The sequence below is a fragment of the Salvia splendens genome, chromosome 17 (genome assembly GCF_004379255.2).
Source record: "Salvia splendens isolate huo1 chromosome 17, SspV2, whole genome shotgun sequence".
NCBI lineage: Eukaryota > Viridiplantae > Streptophyta > Magnoliopsida > Lamiales > Lamiaceae > Salvia > Salvia splendens.
In genome coordinates this window covers 22,470,655-22,487,786 of record NC_056048.1, presented here as the reverse complement: position 1 = coordinate 22,487,786, position 17,132 = coordinate 22,470,655, and the positions used below count along the sequence as shown (strand labels likewise).

Sequence of the window (17,132 nt, the reverse complement as noted above, 5' to 3'; positions counted from 1 at the left end):
ATATTACGCGTTAGATCTAAGGCATCAACGGATCAGATTGATTCTATAAAACTGGTTCCGTGTTGCATTATAGAAGGTGGTTGTATGCATTACAGGGTTATTATTGACATTTGACGGAAAAGTAACTGCCACATTTTGGTATCTGCGAATAATGCACCACATGGTCACGAGTAATGCATATAATTGACTATATAATGCACAATATGTGAACTGCAATGCATACGAATAAGATGTACCATGTTATGATGTTTGGACACATGTTTCTTGTTCCTCCTAAGGGTTTAATAAGCTTAGGGGCTAGGGTATAGTACGTAGACACGTATGTAATCTTCACATAGTAACGAGTAATGGATATAATTGACTATATAATGCACAATTTGTGAACTGCAATGCATACGAACAAGATATGCTGTGTTATGATGTTTGACACACGTTTCTTGTTTCCCCTAAGGGTTTAATAAGCTTAGGGGCTAGGGTATAGTACGTACGCATTAATAACAAATTATAAAACGATACGAATAATTCACCAAATTGTCACGAGTAATGGATGTTATTAACTATACAATGCACAATATGTGAACTGCAATGCATACGAATAAGATGTACCATGTTATGATTTTTGACACACGTTTCTTGTTTCCCCTAAGGGTTTAATAAGCTTAGGGGCTAGGGTATAGTACGTAGACATTACTAACAAATTGTTGTTATTGGAATATACGTATGTGCATTATTTGGTTTAGGTAGTGCATTATGTAGCTGTTAATTGTCATTATCTCAGTATATTTTGCATTATTAGAGGTATTGTGTATATGGGTTAATCAACGGATTGAAGATTACATACGTGCATTTAGTAATGTCTACGTACTATACCCTAGCCACTAAGCTTATTAAACCCTTAGGGTAAACAAGAAACGTGTGTCAAACATCATAACATGGTACATCTTATTCGTATGCATTGCAGTTCACATATTGTGCATTATATAGTTAATAACATCCATTACTCGTGACAATTTGGTGAATTATTCGTATCGTTTTATAATTTGTTATTAATGCGTACGTACTATACCCTAGCCCCTAAGCTTATTAAACCCTTAGGGGAAACAAGAAACTTGTGTCAAACATCATAACACAGCACATCTTGTTCGTATGCATTGCAGTTCACAAATTGTGCATTATATAGTCAATTATATCCATTACTCGTTACCATGTGAAGATTACATACGTGTCTACGTACTATACCCTAGCCCCTAAGCTTATTAAACCCTTAGGGGAAACAAGAAACGTGTGTCCAAACATCATAACATGGTACATCTTATTCGTATGCATTGCAGTTCACATATTGTGCATTATATAGTCAATTATATGCATTACTCGTGACAATTTGGTGAATTATTCGTATCGTTTTATAATTTGTTATTAATGCGTACGTACTATACCCTAGCCCCTAAGCTTATTAAACCCTTAGGGGAAATAAGAAACGTGTGTCAAACATCATAACACAGCACATCTTGTTCGTATGCATTGCAGTTCACAAATTGTGCATTATATAGTCAATTATATCCATTACTCGTTACCATGTGAAGATTACATACGTGTCTACGTACTATACCCTAGCACCTAAGCTTATTAAACCCTTAGGGGAAACAAGAAACGTGTGTCCAAACATCATAACATGGTACATCTTATTCGTATGCATTACAGTTCACATATTGTGCATTATATAGTCAATTATATGCATTACTCGTGACCATGTGGTGCATTATTCGTAGCGGTTTCCAGCCATTATTAGATGACTATTGTACCCTCATAATGCACAAAATAGGACAAATAATGCAACACGAGATTAATTACCCAATGTTGATCTTGACCGTCCATTTATCTAATCTAATGACTGATATTAAGAAGGAAAAAGGAGGAAATATAGGAAAAGGAAATGAATACATCCCTATATATATATATATGGGAGTGATCAATTACTAATTTATCATTTAATTGCTAACTACAACTAATTTAAGATCATAGGATTTTAGAAAACTTGTGGTCTACAATTTGCCACGTGTAAATTTCATTTTTATTAATTAAATCGAAAAAGATAAAAAAACTACCAAATTAGGGTTTTGGATGAAAATGTCAATATAATGTTTCAAAAATATCAACACAATGCTTTGAGAATGCCAACACAATGCTTTGAGAATGTTAACACATTGCTTATATTGACATTCTACATGTAATATATTGACATATTTTATATACCATGTTGACATTTGTTGCTGTACGAAAAAATTGAAAATTTTTGAATTTTTTTTCAAATTTTGACATCAGAACATATGCAAGTGAGATTTCGGTAGAATCCTTATGAAATTATCTTTAATTCTATATATGTTGTGCGGAAAAATAATTTAAATCGAGAAAGTTATATGCGTTTTAAAGTTATTGGATATTTTTCAAAAGTTAGTTACAACTAATTTGTTGTAAATTGACCTTAATACCCGTATTGACATTTTTTTATCGTATTGACATTTCTGGGCTGACGATCTAGGCCATTAATTTGAATATCTAATGACTATTATTTAGTTGTAGTTAACAATTAAGTATTGAGTTAACAATATAACACTCCTCTATATATATTATAAAAATAATATATTAAATTAATAGTATATATATAATATTATATTTAAAATATAATTCTGTTCTTTGGTTTTTCGGTTTTTTTTTTCGCCCGAACTGAAAAACCAAAATTTTTGAATTTTCAAAATCTAACAGAACCGAAAAACCAAAAAAAAATCGAACCGAATTTCAAAATTTCGATTTGGTTCGGTTCGAATATTCGATTTTCGTTTTTTTACCTCACCCCTAGATTGATCAACTGTAAAATGAAAATGAGTAATGATTGGATGTGATATTTTAAACATAGACTCATGAGTATTTAGAATGACGGAAGATATGAAAATATCCGGTCACTAAATTATCATCATTAGAATTCCAAATTTACAATTAAAGTGATTCACACTATTTTAATATCTGATTATTACTTTATAAAAAAAATTGCACATAATAAAAAGTCGCACTATATTCTTCCCTAGCGTCAAGAAGCAGCGGCGGAGGCTGAACCAGAAGAAATTAGGGGGAGAAAAAGTAAAAAATAAAGTTTTTTTTTTCTCTCGTATATATACGCAACGTTATATTTGCAGGGCTGTCTTAAATATCTCATTTTTATTTGTGGGCTTCGATTTTTGCCCTTGAATTCAATTCGGCAGATCTGATTCTTGCGCGATGGCTTCGAAACGGATCTTGAAGGAGCTTAAGGATTTGCAAAAAGATCCCCCGACTTCCTGCAGCGCAGGTATTTTTTTGGGGTTAATCTTTGTTAATTTGTTCAATTTGCTTTTGTCTTTTTTGTCGTGTGTTTGTTGATCTGCGAAATATGGATATATGCGTGTTTGTAAATGGTAGACGAATATATTTCATGTGGGTTTGTTGAATTTTGTTGTTTCGATCAATTTTTCTGGGTAGTAAATTCAATATTCTCCGTGCTAATTTGTTGGCCAGCATCTCGATTAGTATTGGTTTTGACACGAATTGGAAGTTACCAAGAAAAAAGCTTTTTAATCAGTAAAAAGATTTGAGTGATTAGTTCTTCCTTTGTGCAAAATGATTAGTGGTATTTTTTTTGCCGAACTTTGTGGTGATGCTCCTGTTCATTGGCAAGGCTAAAAGAAAGTAATTTCTCAGGGGCTTTCTCTACATTAGCTGGTGCCATTGAGATTTTGATAGATATTTGGGGGACATATTATCCTGCTAGTTGTCGGGTGTAATTCTGCACGGTTGATGTATAGTAGTATATGCTAGCAACTTGTGAGGTTCAATCATATTATGTTGCATAACTTTTACGAATTACAGTGTTTGCAGATTTTGCATTTTCACATCTCAATAATCATATGAAATGCCGTACAAGAACTATGGTGCATACCGTATTTTACCTGTCTAGTACCTAGACTGGAAAGCTAGCCAGTGAGAGCTATGTTAATCTTCATAACCTCTATGTCAATGGCTTGGGCATTTCTCTGATTCATTTTCTTGCTTTTTCGCAATTGTCTTCTTCAGTGTTCCAACCATTTTACTACCCTCTCAAGTGTACTCATTTGGTTTTGATGTGTATTCAGATTTTCCTCTGACATTCCTTGTTTTCTAGCTTTGACTTTATACCAGTTGTATTTTTAAACAATTGTTGTTCAGGCAAGACCATGCTTATGCTTTTCACTTGCAACTGTGTGTCAACTCTTTCAGTTAATAGCTATCTTAACCTTCCTTTCTTCTGTCGACAGGACCTGTTGGTGAAGACATGTTTCACTGGCAAGCCACCATAATGGGTCCACAAGATAGTCCTTATGCAGGAGGGGTGTTTTTAGTCACCATTCATTTTCCCCCTGATTACCCATTCAAACCTCCAAAGGTATGGCATCTTTGAATAATTAATTAGGAATAACTAGTCTAATTTATATCTGATTTAGTTGTTGTCTTAAAACTGTTTTGGTTCTTGTCAAGTGATTTTCTTGTTGCCCTGACATTTTATAATTCCAATGGATTGTACTCTAATCTTCTGCTTCCTTTTAATACCAAGACAAATTCCACTTGGTATTTGGTGATGCAAACTGAACAAAGATTTCATATAACTTCATCTGACTGTAGTGTAAAGCAACTAGTTTTCATCAGAAATCAATCTTAATTAATCATCACAGAACAATAGTGATATGCCATGTCTAGTAATTGGTAGAAATAATTGAGTGAGCTATTGAAATATTGTCTCTTGTTCACAGATTCTTGTTATTATTTATTGGAACCTGAACAGAGGTCTAATGGAAAGTTGTTATTTTCCCCCTTTGACGCCTTCCTATATAGGCTTTAAAATTTCAGCATTTATATTCTTTACCTTCTCACTTCTCCATGGTTTCTAGAACGCGTTTTAGAATGATGCAATCACATGCTGGAAGTGCTCTATGAAAATGAGAGTATTGAAATTGAGCAGTATTACTTGAATCAGTTAAAGATGAACCAACCAGCCCAACACCTTTGGGTGTGGCCCATGCCTTATTTTCCTCCTTTTTGTGTATGTGAGATCTTGAAGTAAACTTGTCTCTTAACGTTTCTTTGTTGTGTTTTGCAGGTAGCATTCAGAACAAAAGTTTTTCACCCCAATATTAACAGCAATGGGAGCATTTGCCTTGATATCTTGAAAGAACAGTGGAGCCCCGCCTTGACAATTTCCAAGGTACAGATGATACATACCATAACGGCAATTAACACCCTAATATGCACTCTTCCCTATTCCAATAGTTAATTCTTCCATCATCTCAATAACATTTGTTTTCTCATGGTCATGAATGTGATAGTAAACAGATATGTTTCATAAAAACTTGTTGAATGTATAATTTCAGGTGAGTATACTTCCCTTTATTTCTACGTGAGTTCATTATATGTATACTTTCAGGTGCTGCTCTCAATCTGCTCACTTTTGACGGACCCTAACCCCGACGACCCCCTGGTGCCTGAAATCGCACACATGTACAAGACAGACAGGTCTAAGTACGAGCAGACTGCTAGGAGCTGGACCCAGAAGTACGCCATGGGTTAGTATGGCGTGCCCCCCGATGGCTTGATTTGCATTTATGTACAAATTATATCGTTCTTGGCCATGTTCTTGGTTCGGACCCTTGTAAGAAGAGCTTGGAACTTACAAGCAATGATGGTTTGAATTGTTCGTATGGAATCTCTATTCAAGAATGACTGGATTTTGTCAATTGATCTTGTTTTTTTGCTGAAACTGGATTTGTTTATTGATCTTGTTTGATCAATATACTATTTATCTACAAGTATAATACTATATCTTTGTGGACCTCATTTCTTATTTGTTGTTTATGGTCATTACTTTTTCATTCTAATGTCATTCATTTCCAGTTTTATCTGTATCTGTACCCACTTTTTTTTTTACCACAAAATACTTTTTTTATGAGTATATTTTGAAAAGCAGCACTAAAATGTTGAAAAGATGAGCTTTTATTTATCTCTATTTTCCCATGATTGTTCTGAATCAAGAATTAAGATTGCTGAGCAAACTATCAGTGAGTAAGGGTTAGTGTTGCAATCTGACTGAGCTTTCTCCTGCGGTGGAATCGAAAAAAACTCTCTTTTGCCTCCATCGAAGCCCTAATTCCTCTCTTCTTCTTGGGTTGTACCGTTTGTTGAGAGATAGAGATCATGCATCTCTCGATTGAGGAATATTTGGATGATCCAATATTTTCAATGTCCGCGCAAAATACCATGCTAGGTTTATAATTTCTCCCTTCTTGACGTGGACGATCGAGTACATGGGTGCTGCTGGGATCTTGCTATTGCAGATCGCTTGTCTAAGCCAAGGGTGGACACTGTAGCGGCGCCACCTTCTCGATCACCTCCATAGGCCTAGCCATTGCAAAATGCAGCGGGGACAATGACAACTTCACAGATGGCTATTGATGGAGCTATGTGAAAATCGTTGAGAAAATATTAGAAACTGATATCAGAAAAAGGGGCCAATTACCGTCCACATCGCCTCTTGATATTCACTAGTTCGTGCATCAAAACATCAGATATGACGATGTCTCGATCTTAGGTATAATTCAGATAAATTGGCTAAATTACATTTGGTGGATGAGAACTGATAGATAAACCATGATAAAGTTTACGCCATATTTTTGACTAATCATTTTAAGATATAAAAATGTATATATAAATAGGACCATGACCATTTAATTCTCCTAAGTTGACCAATATATACTATGTGAGGTTTTCATTAAAAATATATATGTCAACTCACTTCATATACATGCACTGAAATTTTAATTCTAGAAAATGTATAAGGAATAATATAGCAGAGTCTTAAATTATTGAAATAGATAGTTATATAAAACATGATTTTAATGTAAGAAGCGGCGACTTTTAATGGCGTGTTTCATCACTCTAGATGGAATCAAATTAAGTTAAAACAGACATTGTTTCGGACATTTTCATGCATAAATAATTTTTTGGTGTCTTCATCTTTTTTTTAATCAACTGGTGAGGAAGTCTCATCATCATCTAATTTAACTTAGGCCAATCATTATGAGAACTAACCCAACTACTTACCTAAACGGGTTTGTACGCTAATAATAAGATAATAGCTATTTAAATCATGATATATATTGAAATTTTGATCGATACTATAATAATAAAAAAATCATTAAGGACACTGATAAGGGTAATTTCATGCATCGGTTATAGGGTTAAATTCAACAATTTACGGGGTCTAACACATCTTTTAAGCCAGATGTGTGGAAGAAATCGCCAGGTCCAGGAAGGAAAGAAGATAATCACCTGGCGAAGGAAATTGGCGAGAAAGTGAGCAGAATGAAGAAAAATTGCCAGAAGGAGGAGATCATTAGCTGGAGGGCAGAACGGAGAATTCAAGAGAAAGCTTCTAGAAGATCGCCTCCACTTCTATAAAAGGGAGAGCACGCAACATACATGAGAATAATTTTCGGAGGGGATTTTTGGGGGATATACTTTTGGCTCTCAGCTCATTTTCACACACTTCTACACACACTTGGGGTGATCGGGAATCTATAGAGGTTAGGTTCATTTTCAGTTGGCTATTGTGTACCACCGTCTTCGTGTAGGGCGAAGAAACAATTTATCCTCTTTCATTTCATTTTTCTGTTCAGAATTCTACCGAGTCTTCGCTGTTCGAAGCTCGGCTTTGGTTATTTGTTGAACCTTGTTTATCTATCTATGGAATTTCTATTTTCTGTCATGATGATGTTGATTTTGAGTTTTGATGATGTTTGATTCTGAGTTTGGAGTTGTTTACTTGAATGGATGCTTTTCACACTTGATCTGGTGAATTGGAATTGAATCGTGGTTGTATTGTTGTTGATCGGAGTGGATTTGTTAAATCGGAATTCATGGAGTTGTTTTTTTATCGTAGTTGGGTTCGGATTGCTTGGATCCGGAGTGGATTAAGCGTTCGACGTGTGGATCTGAAACAGAGTTGGTTGATTTTGTATGAATTTTGATGACTCGTTTCTGTGTTTTTGTTTACTTCGTCTAGTAGAAGTAGATCTGTTCGGTTTCCAATTAATCGGCTCTTTCCGACGTCCGAATTATTAAGTTCTGTTTGAATCTGGGTTATTACTCTGTTTTCTCCATGTTCGAGCTTGAATCAGGTGACGAGATGCAGAACGTTGTTGGTTAAATTCATAGTTAGTTATTTGCAGCTTTTCATCCGTACTTTACTGTTTTCGGGAAATGGTCCCCACTGCATGTTTGATTCCTGTTTAGCTAGATTAGATAGCGGTTTGCTAGGTCGAGGAAGTTTATTGAGATATTGAAGTTAAGATGATGTTCCATGCTTGCATGATATTCTCTGTTTCCTAGGTTTAGTGTCAGCCAATTTTCATTCCCCAGCCTAGTTATAATTTTCTCAACCCCAAAATTGCGTGGCAGCAGCCAACCCCCTTTCCAGAGTCTTTTAAATGCATTCTTACGCATCTGTCTTCGTGAGATCGATCTCTACTTCCATGTACTAATTCATAGTATAGAGGGTTGAGGGTTTTGAACGTGGAATTTGTGTGTCCGACGACCGAGACTTCCAGGATCCTCTGAGTTCCTAGACCTTGTGATCTAGCGGATTCTCTGGGTTTGAGAAGCTTGACCAAGCAAAAAAGCACACACAGTTTCCGGAGAGAGTTTCAGACACTTTTTAATGCAATTAAGGTCGCTAATTTGTGTTTCTAAATATGCCACCAACACTTTAAAAACGTCATTATTATTGGTGTTCCAATTAAAAGTAGATGACACAAATGGAAGCGTCCTAAAAAATAAAAGATTAAGTTAATTTGTCCTTAATTTAGGAACTTTTTCTTTTGCATCTTACTCCATCTGTCCCACTACAAGTGAGGCGTTTCTTTTTTGCTGTTGTTTTGCAAAGATGATAATAAATAGTTAAAGTGGAGAGAAAATAAAGTAAGAGGGAGAATAATATAGAAGAGAGTCGTATATATATTATTATCTTACTTACTTTACTTTATCTATACTCTAACTATTTATTAGTAGTATCATTTATCACTTGGAGTAACTTGTTGTTATTCTTAAAAATTTTCTAACGCAAGTAATTGCATCTCAATTTTTGAAAAAATAAGTTTTTTGCACTGGGCACATAAGTTTCAAATCAGGATATTAATTTTGCATGGTTTCAATTATCTCATTCATATACAAATTGCATTTTTTTAGTGATATTCAAAATTATGTATTTTCATTGAAATAAGAAGATTGATAAAAATAAATGGAGTACTTATTTTAATGAAATGTCGTTTTTGAACATGACCGAAAAATAGTGTTTTATAAGAACATTACGAAGTTTTGAAAATTCGTTAGTATTTCATTCATCAAATAGTAAACAAGTGATTAGAAATTTACTAAATTTAGTGATTATATTACTATTAATCCATAATTAAACTATAATCATAAATTCAACAAATTCGTTTAACAATTAAACATAGTTCAGTTGGTAAGACGATTTTCCTCCACCGAACATGTTATGGGTTCAAGCCATCACAAAAGTAGGCAAAAAAACCATAAGAATAGATAAAGGAATGATTATTGTTTTAAATTTAAAATAGAGTAAAGGCCAAAATTGGTCCTGGGCATATGTCCATTTTACGATTTTGGTCATATACTTTATCTTTTAAATTTTTGCATCCTGAACATTTCAACTCGTATCACAATTGGTCCTACACTAACAATTCCGTCAATTTTAAGTGGTTTTAACCCGATTTTGACCGATTTGTAAACGGTTTTAACCCGAATGAGACTGTTAAAACCATCAAAATCGGTCAAAATCAGGCTAAACCCGTTTAAAATTTGACGGAATTGTTAGTGTAGAACCAATTGTGATATGAGTTGAAATGTTTAGGATGCAAAAATTCAAAAAATAAAGTATAAGACCAAAATCATAAAATGTGCATATGTTCAGGACCAGTTTTAGCTTTTACTCTTTAAAATATAATGTGTTCTCTAGATATCTATATTCTATAATATGGAGTAAATTTTTTATTAAAATAGGGCTACACATTTTCAGATATAGTATTACTAATATTTACCCCTACAAAGGTACAGTCAGTGGAGTACTATTCGTACGGGATATGACAATAATATGGTATATAATGAATAGTTTCCAAAAATCAAATATGTACAAAATCAACATATTTATTGAGGCTGGCGATGTGTCTTTCTTTCTTTTGCTTTAAGCTCAAGTTTTCCACTGCCCACACTTATTACTACACCTCTTTGATTTCCTTTTTATTACATACTCTCTGGGGCAATAAATATAAACATTTATTTTTTTACAAGAGATTTTATATAGTATTATGTTATAAGTTAATGAAAAAAAGTAAAATAAGAAAGAATAAAAAGTAGAAATGATGTTGTTTTCATTTTAGAAAACATTTCATTTTAAATTAGACAACCCAAAAAGAAAAATATCTTATTTTTAATGAGACAATGAGACAAAAGGAGTACATATTTATTTACTCTCTTCAATTTATTTCAAAATACAAATTATCAGATTCCTTTATATAAATATTTCGCTAGTGAAAATTTTACTATTCAACCAACCTTAATGATTCTTCAATAACAGAAAATTGAACATTGGAAAGATGTGCTTTATGATGTAGTTGAAATATAATGATTATGTCTTATTGTATTTTGGAAAGATTAAACCTTGAAAAGAAGCCGATTTTGTGGTTGTAGATGAAACTACCTAAATTATCGAGCCTAAAGTAGGGCAGGGAAAATATATCGAAATACCGAAATACTGCACTTACCGTATTGAAAAAATACCGAAAATACCGAATTTTCGGTATACCGTACTTTTCGGTACGGTATCATACCGTACCGACAGTTTTAGGTACGGTAAAGGTATGCATTTTGTATATACCGCGTTATACCGCATCATACCGCAAATTTACTGTATATACCGCAAATAACACGGTATACCGCAAATACTGTATATTGAGAAAAATACTTAAAAAATCAGTAACGTGGACTGTCCGGATCTGATAAAAAGTGTAAATTGAGAAAAATGAATTAATTGAATCCTTCAAATTCAAATTGATTCAGTTGCGAAGATACTAATTTTCTGCTAAAGAAAAGGTAAAATTAATTGACTCCACTGAGTTAGGATTATATACTCTCTTCTTCACTTTCCCCCTTATAAATATACACAGAATCTCACTCTCCACTATTCATTTCGAAACTTCTTAATTCCTCTTAATCTCTTCTTAATCTTCATCAGTTACAAATAATTTCTCATTTCTCTTTCTTTCACTTTTATTTCTCACTTCTATGTTTCACAATGACTTCAAAATATTTACCCATCAAATATTCGGAACATAAAAATGTCACCACAAAGCGCCTCCAATGCGGCGGCGGCGCCGCGCCGTGCCACGCGCCGCGCGTGGTGAGGATCTTCGTGACGGACGGCGACGCCACCGACTCCTCCGGCGACGAGAGCGACTACACCTGCGGCCGCCAGGTCCGCCGCCACATCAACGAGATTCGGCTGGAGAGGGCCCACCACTGCGGCCATCAGGCGCCGGTCCGCCGCCGTGCCGGCGACAGAGAAAACGCCGGAAAATCAGGCGCGAAGAAGAAAAACAAGCGGCCCCCGGCGCCGTTGCCAGCGGCGGAGAGTGGTGAGGGAAGGAAATTCCGAGGCGTGAGGCGGCGGCCGTGGGGGAAATGGTCGGCGGAGATTCGGGATCCGGCGCGGCGGGCGAGGGTTTGGCTGGGGACATTCGGCACGGCGGAGGAGGCGGCGATGGCGTACGACAAGGCGGCGATCGAGATACGCGGCCACAACGCCGTCACGAATTTCATGAGAGCGCCGCCGGAGCGGGCTTCTCCGGAGAGCACGAAATATTCCGACAATGTGGAAATAATCGACGGCGGCGGCGGCTCGCCAATTTCGGTGTTGGGATTGTACGGAAATGATGTGAAAAATGAGTACGAGGTTTCGAGGGAAGAATCTCTGCCGTTGGATGATGATTATGATTCACTCTTGGAGCATTTCGATTTCGATGATTTGCCGTTGATATGCGACGATATTAGTGTATCTAAACTAGAAATCGACGATTTCGGATCCTTAGCTTGGGATTTTGGCTCCTTAATTTAAAAAAAAATTTGTGAATGGGAAAAAATATGGAGTATAGTAATAAATGTTTATTAGTTAGTCGAGTAGTAATATTTTTTTTCCTTAGTTTATTATTTTCAATTTCATGTAATTTACCATAGTGTAATTGAATTGTAGTAGTAATAAATCTACATAAATCGTAAATGCAGCTTGAATTTTTAATCGAACTTTAGATTTTTTTAGTAGTTGTATAATATTCCCTTCCTAGTTTGGTATTGAAAAATACGTATTGATTTTTCCCTTTGTACGAATAAAGATCTGAAATAATTAGAGTCAATTAAGATTTGAACGCTGGAAATTGCCGCGCGAAATTTATACAAAATGTTACACAAATAATTTTTCAAGTTCCATCTCTAATTTAAAATGAGAGTAAGTTGTTTATTTTAAACTGTCTCTCAATGTCACATACCAAATTAAACAGAAAAAAATATAATATCAAAGCAATGATTTGTTATAATTTATTTTGATATGCGTTTTGAATAGTTTACTACTCCATAATATTAAATAATGTCTTTTGAAATGAAAATTGTGACTGTATATATATTTTCGTACATTTTAATTTGACAATCATTTGAATATACTATGCTAATTTATGTGGTAGTATATATAAATACGGGAAGATTTATCTATATCTTCACGCACGATTGCCAATAAGATTTTGAATGTAATCCCTTCCTAAATTATTTATAAAGGTAGCTATATATATGTAGTGTACTACATTAATTGCTTTAAAAAAAATAAGCAATATCCATGAAAAGGGTTTAAATGTGGAATACTAAAGGTCAAATTATAAAGTTAGAATTTATGTGAATTTATTATTTTCGTTATTTATTTTTGTATTTATGGAGTAATTAAGGCGGGAAATGTGGAGTCTTTGGTAACAGTTCAATCAATGGTTTGAATTTTGTTCTGCATTCGGCTGCTTAGCTTCCCTTCATTTTTACATTTTACATTTTACATTTTACATTTTACATTTTACATTTTACATTTTACATTTTACATTTTACATTTTACATTTTACGTGTAAGGTATTCATAAAGAGAAAAATTGAAATACTTAATTTTAGGCAAATGAGAAGCTAAAACTGATTAAATTGATGAATATAATAAAAATTTCACAACCGCTAAATATGTAGAAAATATTCAAGGTACACTCACTTTTATGCTTAATACAGGTTTATCACTAGAACAATATGTTAGTATTATTAGAAATGGGTCACTCACCCCTTAAAAGGCCTCATAAGGGGGAGGGTTATCCACACTTATATAGATTAGATGGGATCTTCACCAAGTCGATGTGGGACAGAATTTAGAGAATTTAACACGCCCCCTCACGTGTGGGCCGGAAAGGACATCGGTCTTCCATCACGTGGGTAGGCAATGCAAGAGAAACCATCATCGATGTGGGCCGGAAAGGACATCGGTCTTCCACTCGTGAGGTAGATAAGAGATAAAGAGAAAACCATCATCGACTTGAGCCCGCTCTGATACCATATTAGAAATGGGTCACTCACCCCTTAAAAGGCCTCATAAGGGGGAGGGTTATCCACACTTATATAGATTAGATGGGATCTTCACCAAGTCGATGTGGGACAGAATTTAGAGAATTTAACAAGTATTGTTTTAAGTTGCAGCAGACAATGACCAGAGACCAAATTATGAGTCTGAATAATGGGACCCACACACAGATATTTAGACGACCAATGAGTTCTTAGATTACTATGAATGTACTATCATGTTGACGGAGTAAAGATAGGAAAAGAGCCATATTAACAAATTAGAATGAAATGCATAAATTACGCATAATCTTTCACTTTCGCACCTAAATGATATTTGATCTTTATTTTATATCATTTTTTTTACTTATAAATCACATTTTTTGGTACCTGATGAGATTTTCACTCCAAAATGCCCTCTAAATAAATATATTTTGTCATTTATGTCATAGAGGATATTTTAGGCATACACAATACTAGTACCAAAAGTGATATTATAATTTATATCCCATTCTCCTCACCCTTTATACTATTATTATTAATCAATATTAATATTATTATTTTGAAGTTATAAATTAATAATTAATTTATTTTTTAATATCATTCAATATACTTAATTATAATTATAGTTATAATAATATTTAATCAATAAATAATATTATTGTTGTAATACTAAAAATAAATAGTAATTAATAAATAATTATAGTATAATTATTTAAATTATAAATCATATAATATTATATAATAATAATTATTATTATTATCATTGTTATTATTATTATTTTATATTAAATTAATAACTAATCAATATAGTCATAAAAATTAAAATTTTGAATTGTATTCATAATGATATAAAGAGTTGAATATTTTTAGTTAAGTGTTTCAACCCTAAAATGAGTATAACATAATTTAATAAAAAATATTCAATTAATTTAAATACTTTAAATAATTAATTTAATTAGGTGCTTTGTTCTTGGGTTATATTATAAATGCAATTAAATGTGTGTATAAACTACAAAAAAGAAAGAAGAAAATGAAGAAAAAAGAAAGAAGAAGAAAATAAAGAAGAAAAAAAGAAATAAGAAAGGAAGAAAAAAAATCACATGTTTGGTATTATTTGATAAAAATTTCCAAAAGAGTGAACTACATAAATGGTACCTGATCTTTAACTTTCGCACATAAATGATACTTGATCTTTATTTTATATGATTTTTGGTACCCCATGACAAAAATAACCTTAGGTACCAAACATGTGATTTTTTGTTATGGAGGATATTTTTGGAAATATCAATTAAATAGAACCAAATATGTGATTACTTTTTCTTCCTTTCTTATTTCTTTTTTTCTTCTTTAGTTTATTCTTCTTTGTTTTTTCTTCATTTTCTTCTTTCTTTTTTCTCCTTAGTTTATGTTTCCTCTTTTTTCTTTTCTCTTCTTTTTCTTCTTTCTTTTTAGTGTTTTATTCATACATCTAATTACATTCATACTATAAATCAATAACAAAACACCTAATTAAATTAATTATTTAAAGTTATTAAATTAATTAAATATTTTTAATTAAATTATTTATACTCATTTTAGGGTTGAAACACCTAACTAAAAATATTCAACTCTTTATAATTATAAATACAATTCACAATTTTAAATTTCTATATTGATTAGTTATTAATTTAATATGAAATAATTATTATTATTTATTAATTACTACTAGTTTTTACTATTATAACAATAATATTATTATAATAATTTAATATAATTATAACTATAATTATGATTAAGTATATTTAAATGATATTACAAAATATTAATTATTAATTTATAACATCAAAATAATAATGTTAATATTGATTAATAATAATAGTATAAAGAGTGAGGAGAATGAGAGAATATATTATAATATCAATGCCCAAAATATCCTTTATGACACAAATGGAAAAATGAATTTGTTTAGAGGGTATTTTGGGGTGAAAATTGCATCAGGTACCAAAAATGTGATTTATAAGTACCAAAAACGATATAAAATAAAGATCAGGTACCATTTATGTGCGAAAGTGAAAGATCAGGTACCATTTATGTAGTTTACCCTTTCCAAAAATATCCCCCATAACAAAAAAAATCACATGTTTGGTACATATGGTTATTTTTGTCACAAGGTACCAAAACCGATATAAAATAAAGATCAGGTACCATTTATGTGCGAAAGTGAAAGATCAGGTACCATTTACGTAGTTCACTCAACAAATTAATACTCTCTTGTCTGTTCTGTTAAAAATAAAATATTTTTTCTTTTTAGATTATTCCATTAAAAATGAAATGTTTCTAAAATAAAAATAACTTTATCTCTATTTTTTCCTTTCTCCTACTTTATTTTCTCTTCTTTAATTCACAAAACAACACTACATAAAATCTCGTGTCAATAAACAAACGTTTCATATTTATTGGACGGAGGAAGTATTACAATGTGTAATTTGTAGAGTATAATTTATTTATTTTTATTCTTTTTGTTATTAGACAAGGTTATGCCAATCAGAGACTACTTACCAAAATAAGAAAGTAATACTCCTTCTGTCCCACAATAAGAGTCATATTTTTGTCATTTCGATCCGTCTCATAATAAGAGTCACATTTCATTTTTACCATAAATGGTAAGTAAGTCTTACATTCCACTAACTCATTTCACTTACATTCTATTTTAAAACCCATATAAACAAGTGGACTCAATATTCCACTAATTTTCCAATCTACTATTCTTTACATTTCTTAAAATCCGTGCCGATACTAAATATGACTCTTATTGTGGGACGGAAATAATAGAACTTAATTGATGAATAACCAACTATTGAGACTCAGGACATGTCTCTAAAATATAAGTTTTTTTTAATGAAAATTATAAGTAAAATGCGATAAAATAACAGTTATAAATTTATCTTTCCATGCACATAATCAAATACTACTACTAAGTTAAATCATGGAGTAAATCATAAATCTTATGTACTATAAATCGATGATTAATAGAGACAATATATCACTCCATGATTATAGACCCTTTCCTAACAAAATTACCATTCTCCACCTCTAATTTTTGAAATCACAAGTTCTAGGCAAGTTGTAGCCAACAAAATATGCCCCGAAATTCAAAAGACAAAATAAGACGGATTCTAATGTTAGCTACAAAACAAGATCTCTAAGTTATTAAGAAGGCAGTTTGATAGGATAAAACCCCATATATTTTGTTGTTATATGATAAAAAATAACTTAAAATAGATTTTATCATATTTTATTAAATTTTCGTCCCTTTTTTTTAAACACCTTTCGGTGGAGGATTCGCAGGTCCCTCATCCCTATATATCATCAAATCAAAAATGGTACAGTGCA

General features: G+C 32.6%; 2 protein-coding genes across 2 annotated transcripts; both read left to right on the top strand.

Moving 5' to 3' along the window:
- The first annotated feature begins 2,999 nt into the window (after window positions 1–2,999).
- LOC121775395 (ubiquitin-conjugating enzyme E2 28-like) lies at window positions 3,000–5,898 on the top strand. The gene is made up of 5 exons (XM_042172478.1): window positions 3,000–3,135; window positions 3,258–3,343; window positions 4,326–4,453; window positions 5,165–5,269; window positions 5,489–5,898. The coding sequence occupies exons 2-5, from the start codon at window positions 3,274–3,276 to the stop codon at window positions 5,630–5,632; spliced, it is 447 nt and encodes a 148-aa protein (XP_042028412.1). The 5' UTR covers window positions 3,000–3,135; window positions 3,258–3,273; the 3' UTR covers window positions 5,633–5,898.
- Window positions 5,899–11,425: 5,527 nt separating this feature from the next.
- Window positions 11,426–12,244, top strand: LOC121774478 (ethylene-responsive transcription factor ERF071-like). The gene has a single exon (XM_042171344.1). It carries the CDS (start codon window positions 11,426–11,428, stop codon window positions 12,242–12,244), a length of 819 nt encoding a protein of 272 aa, XP_042027278.1.
- The last annotated feature ends 4,888 nt before the right edge of the window (window positions 12,245–17,132 follow it).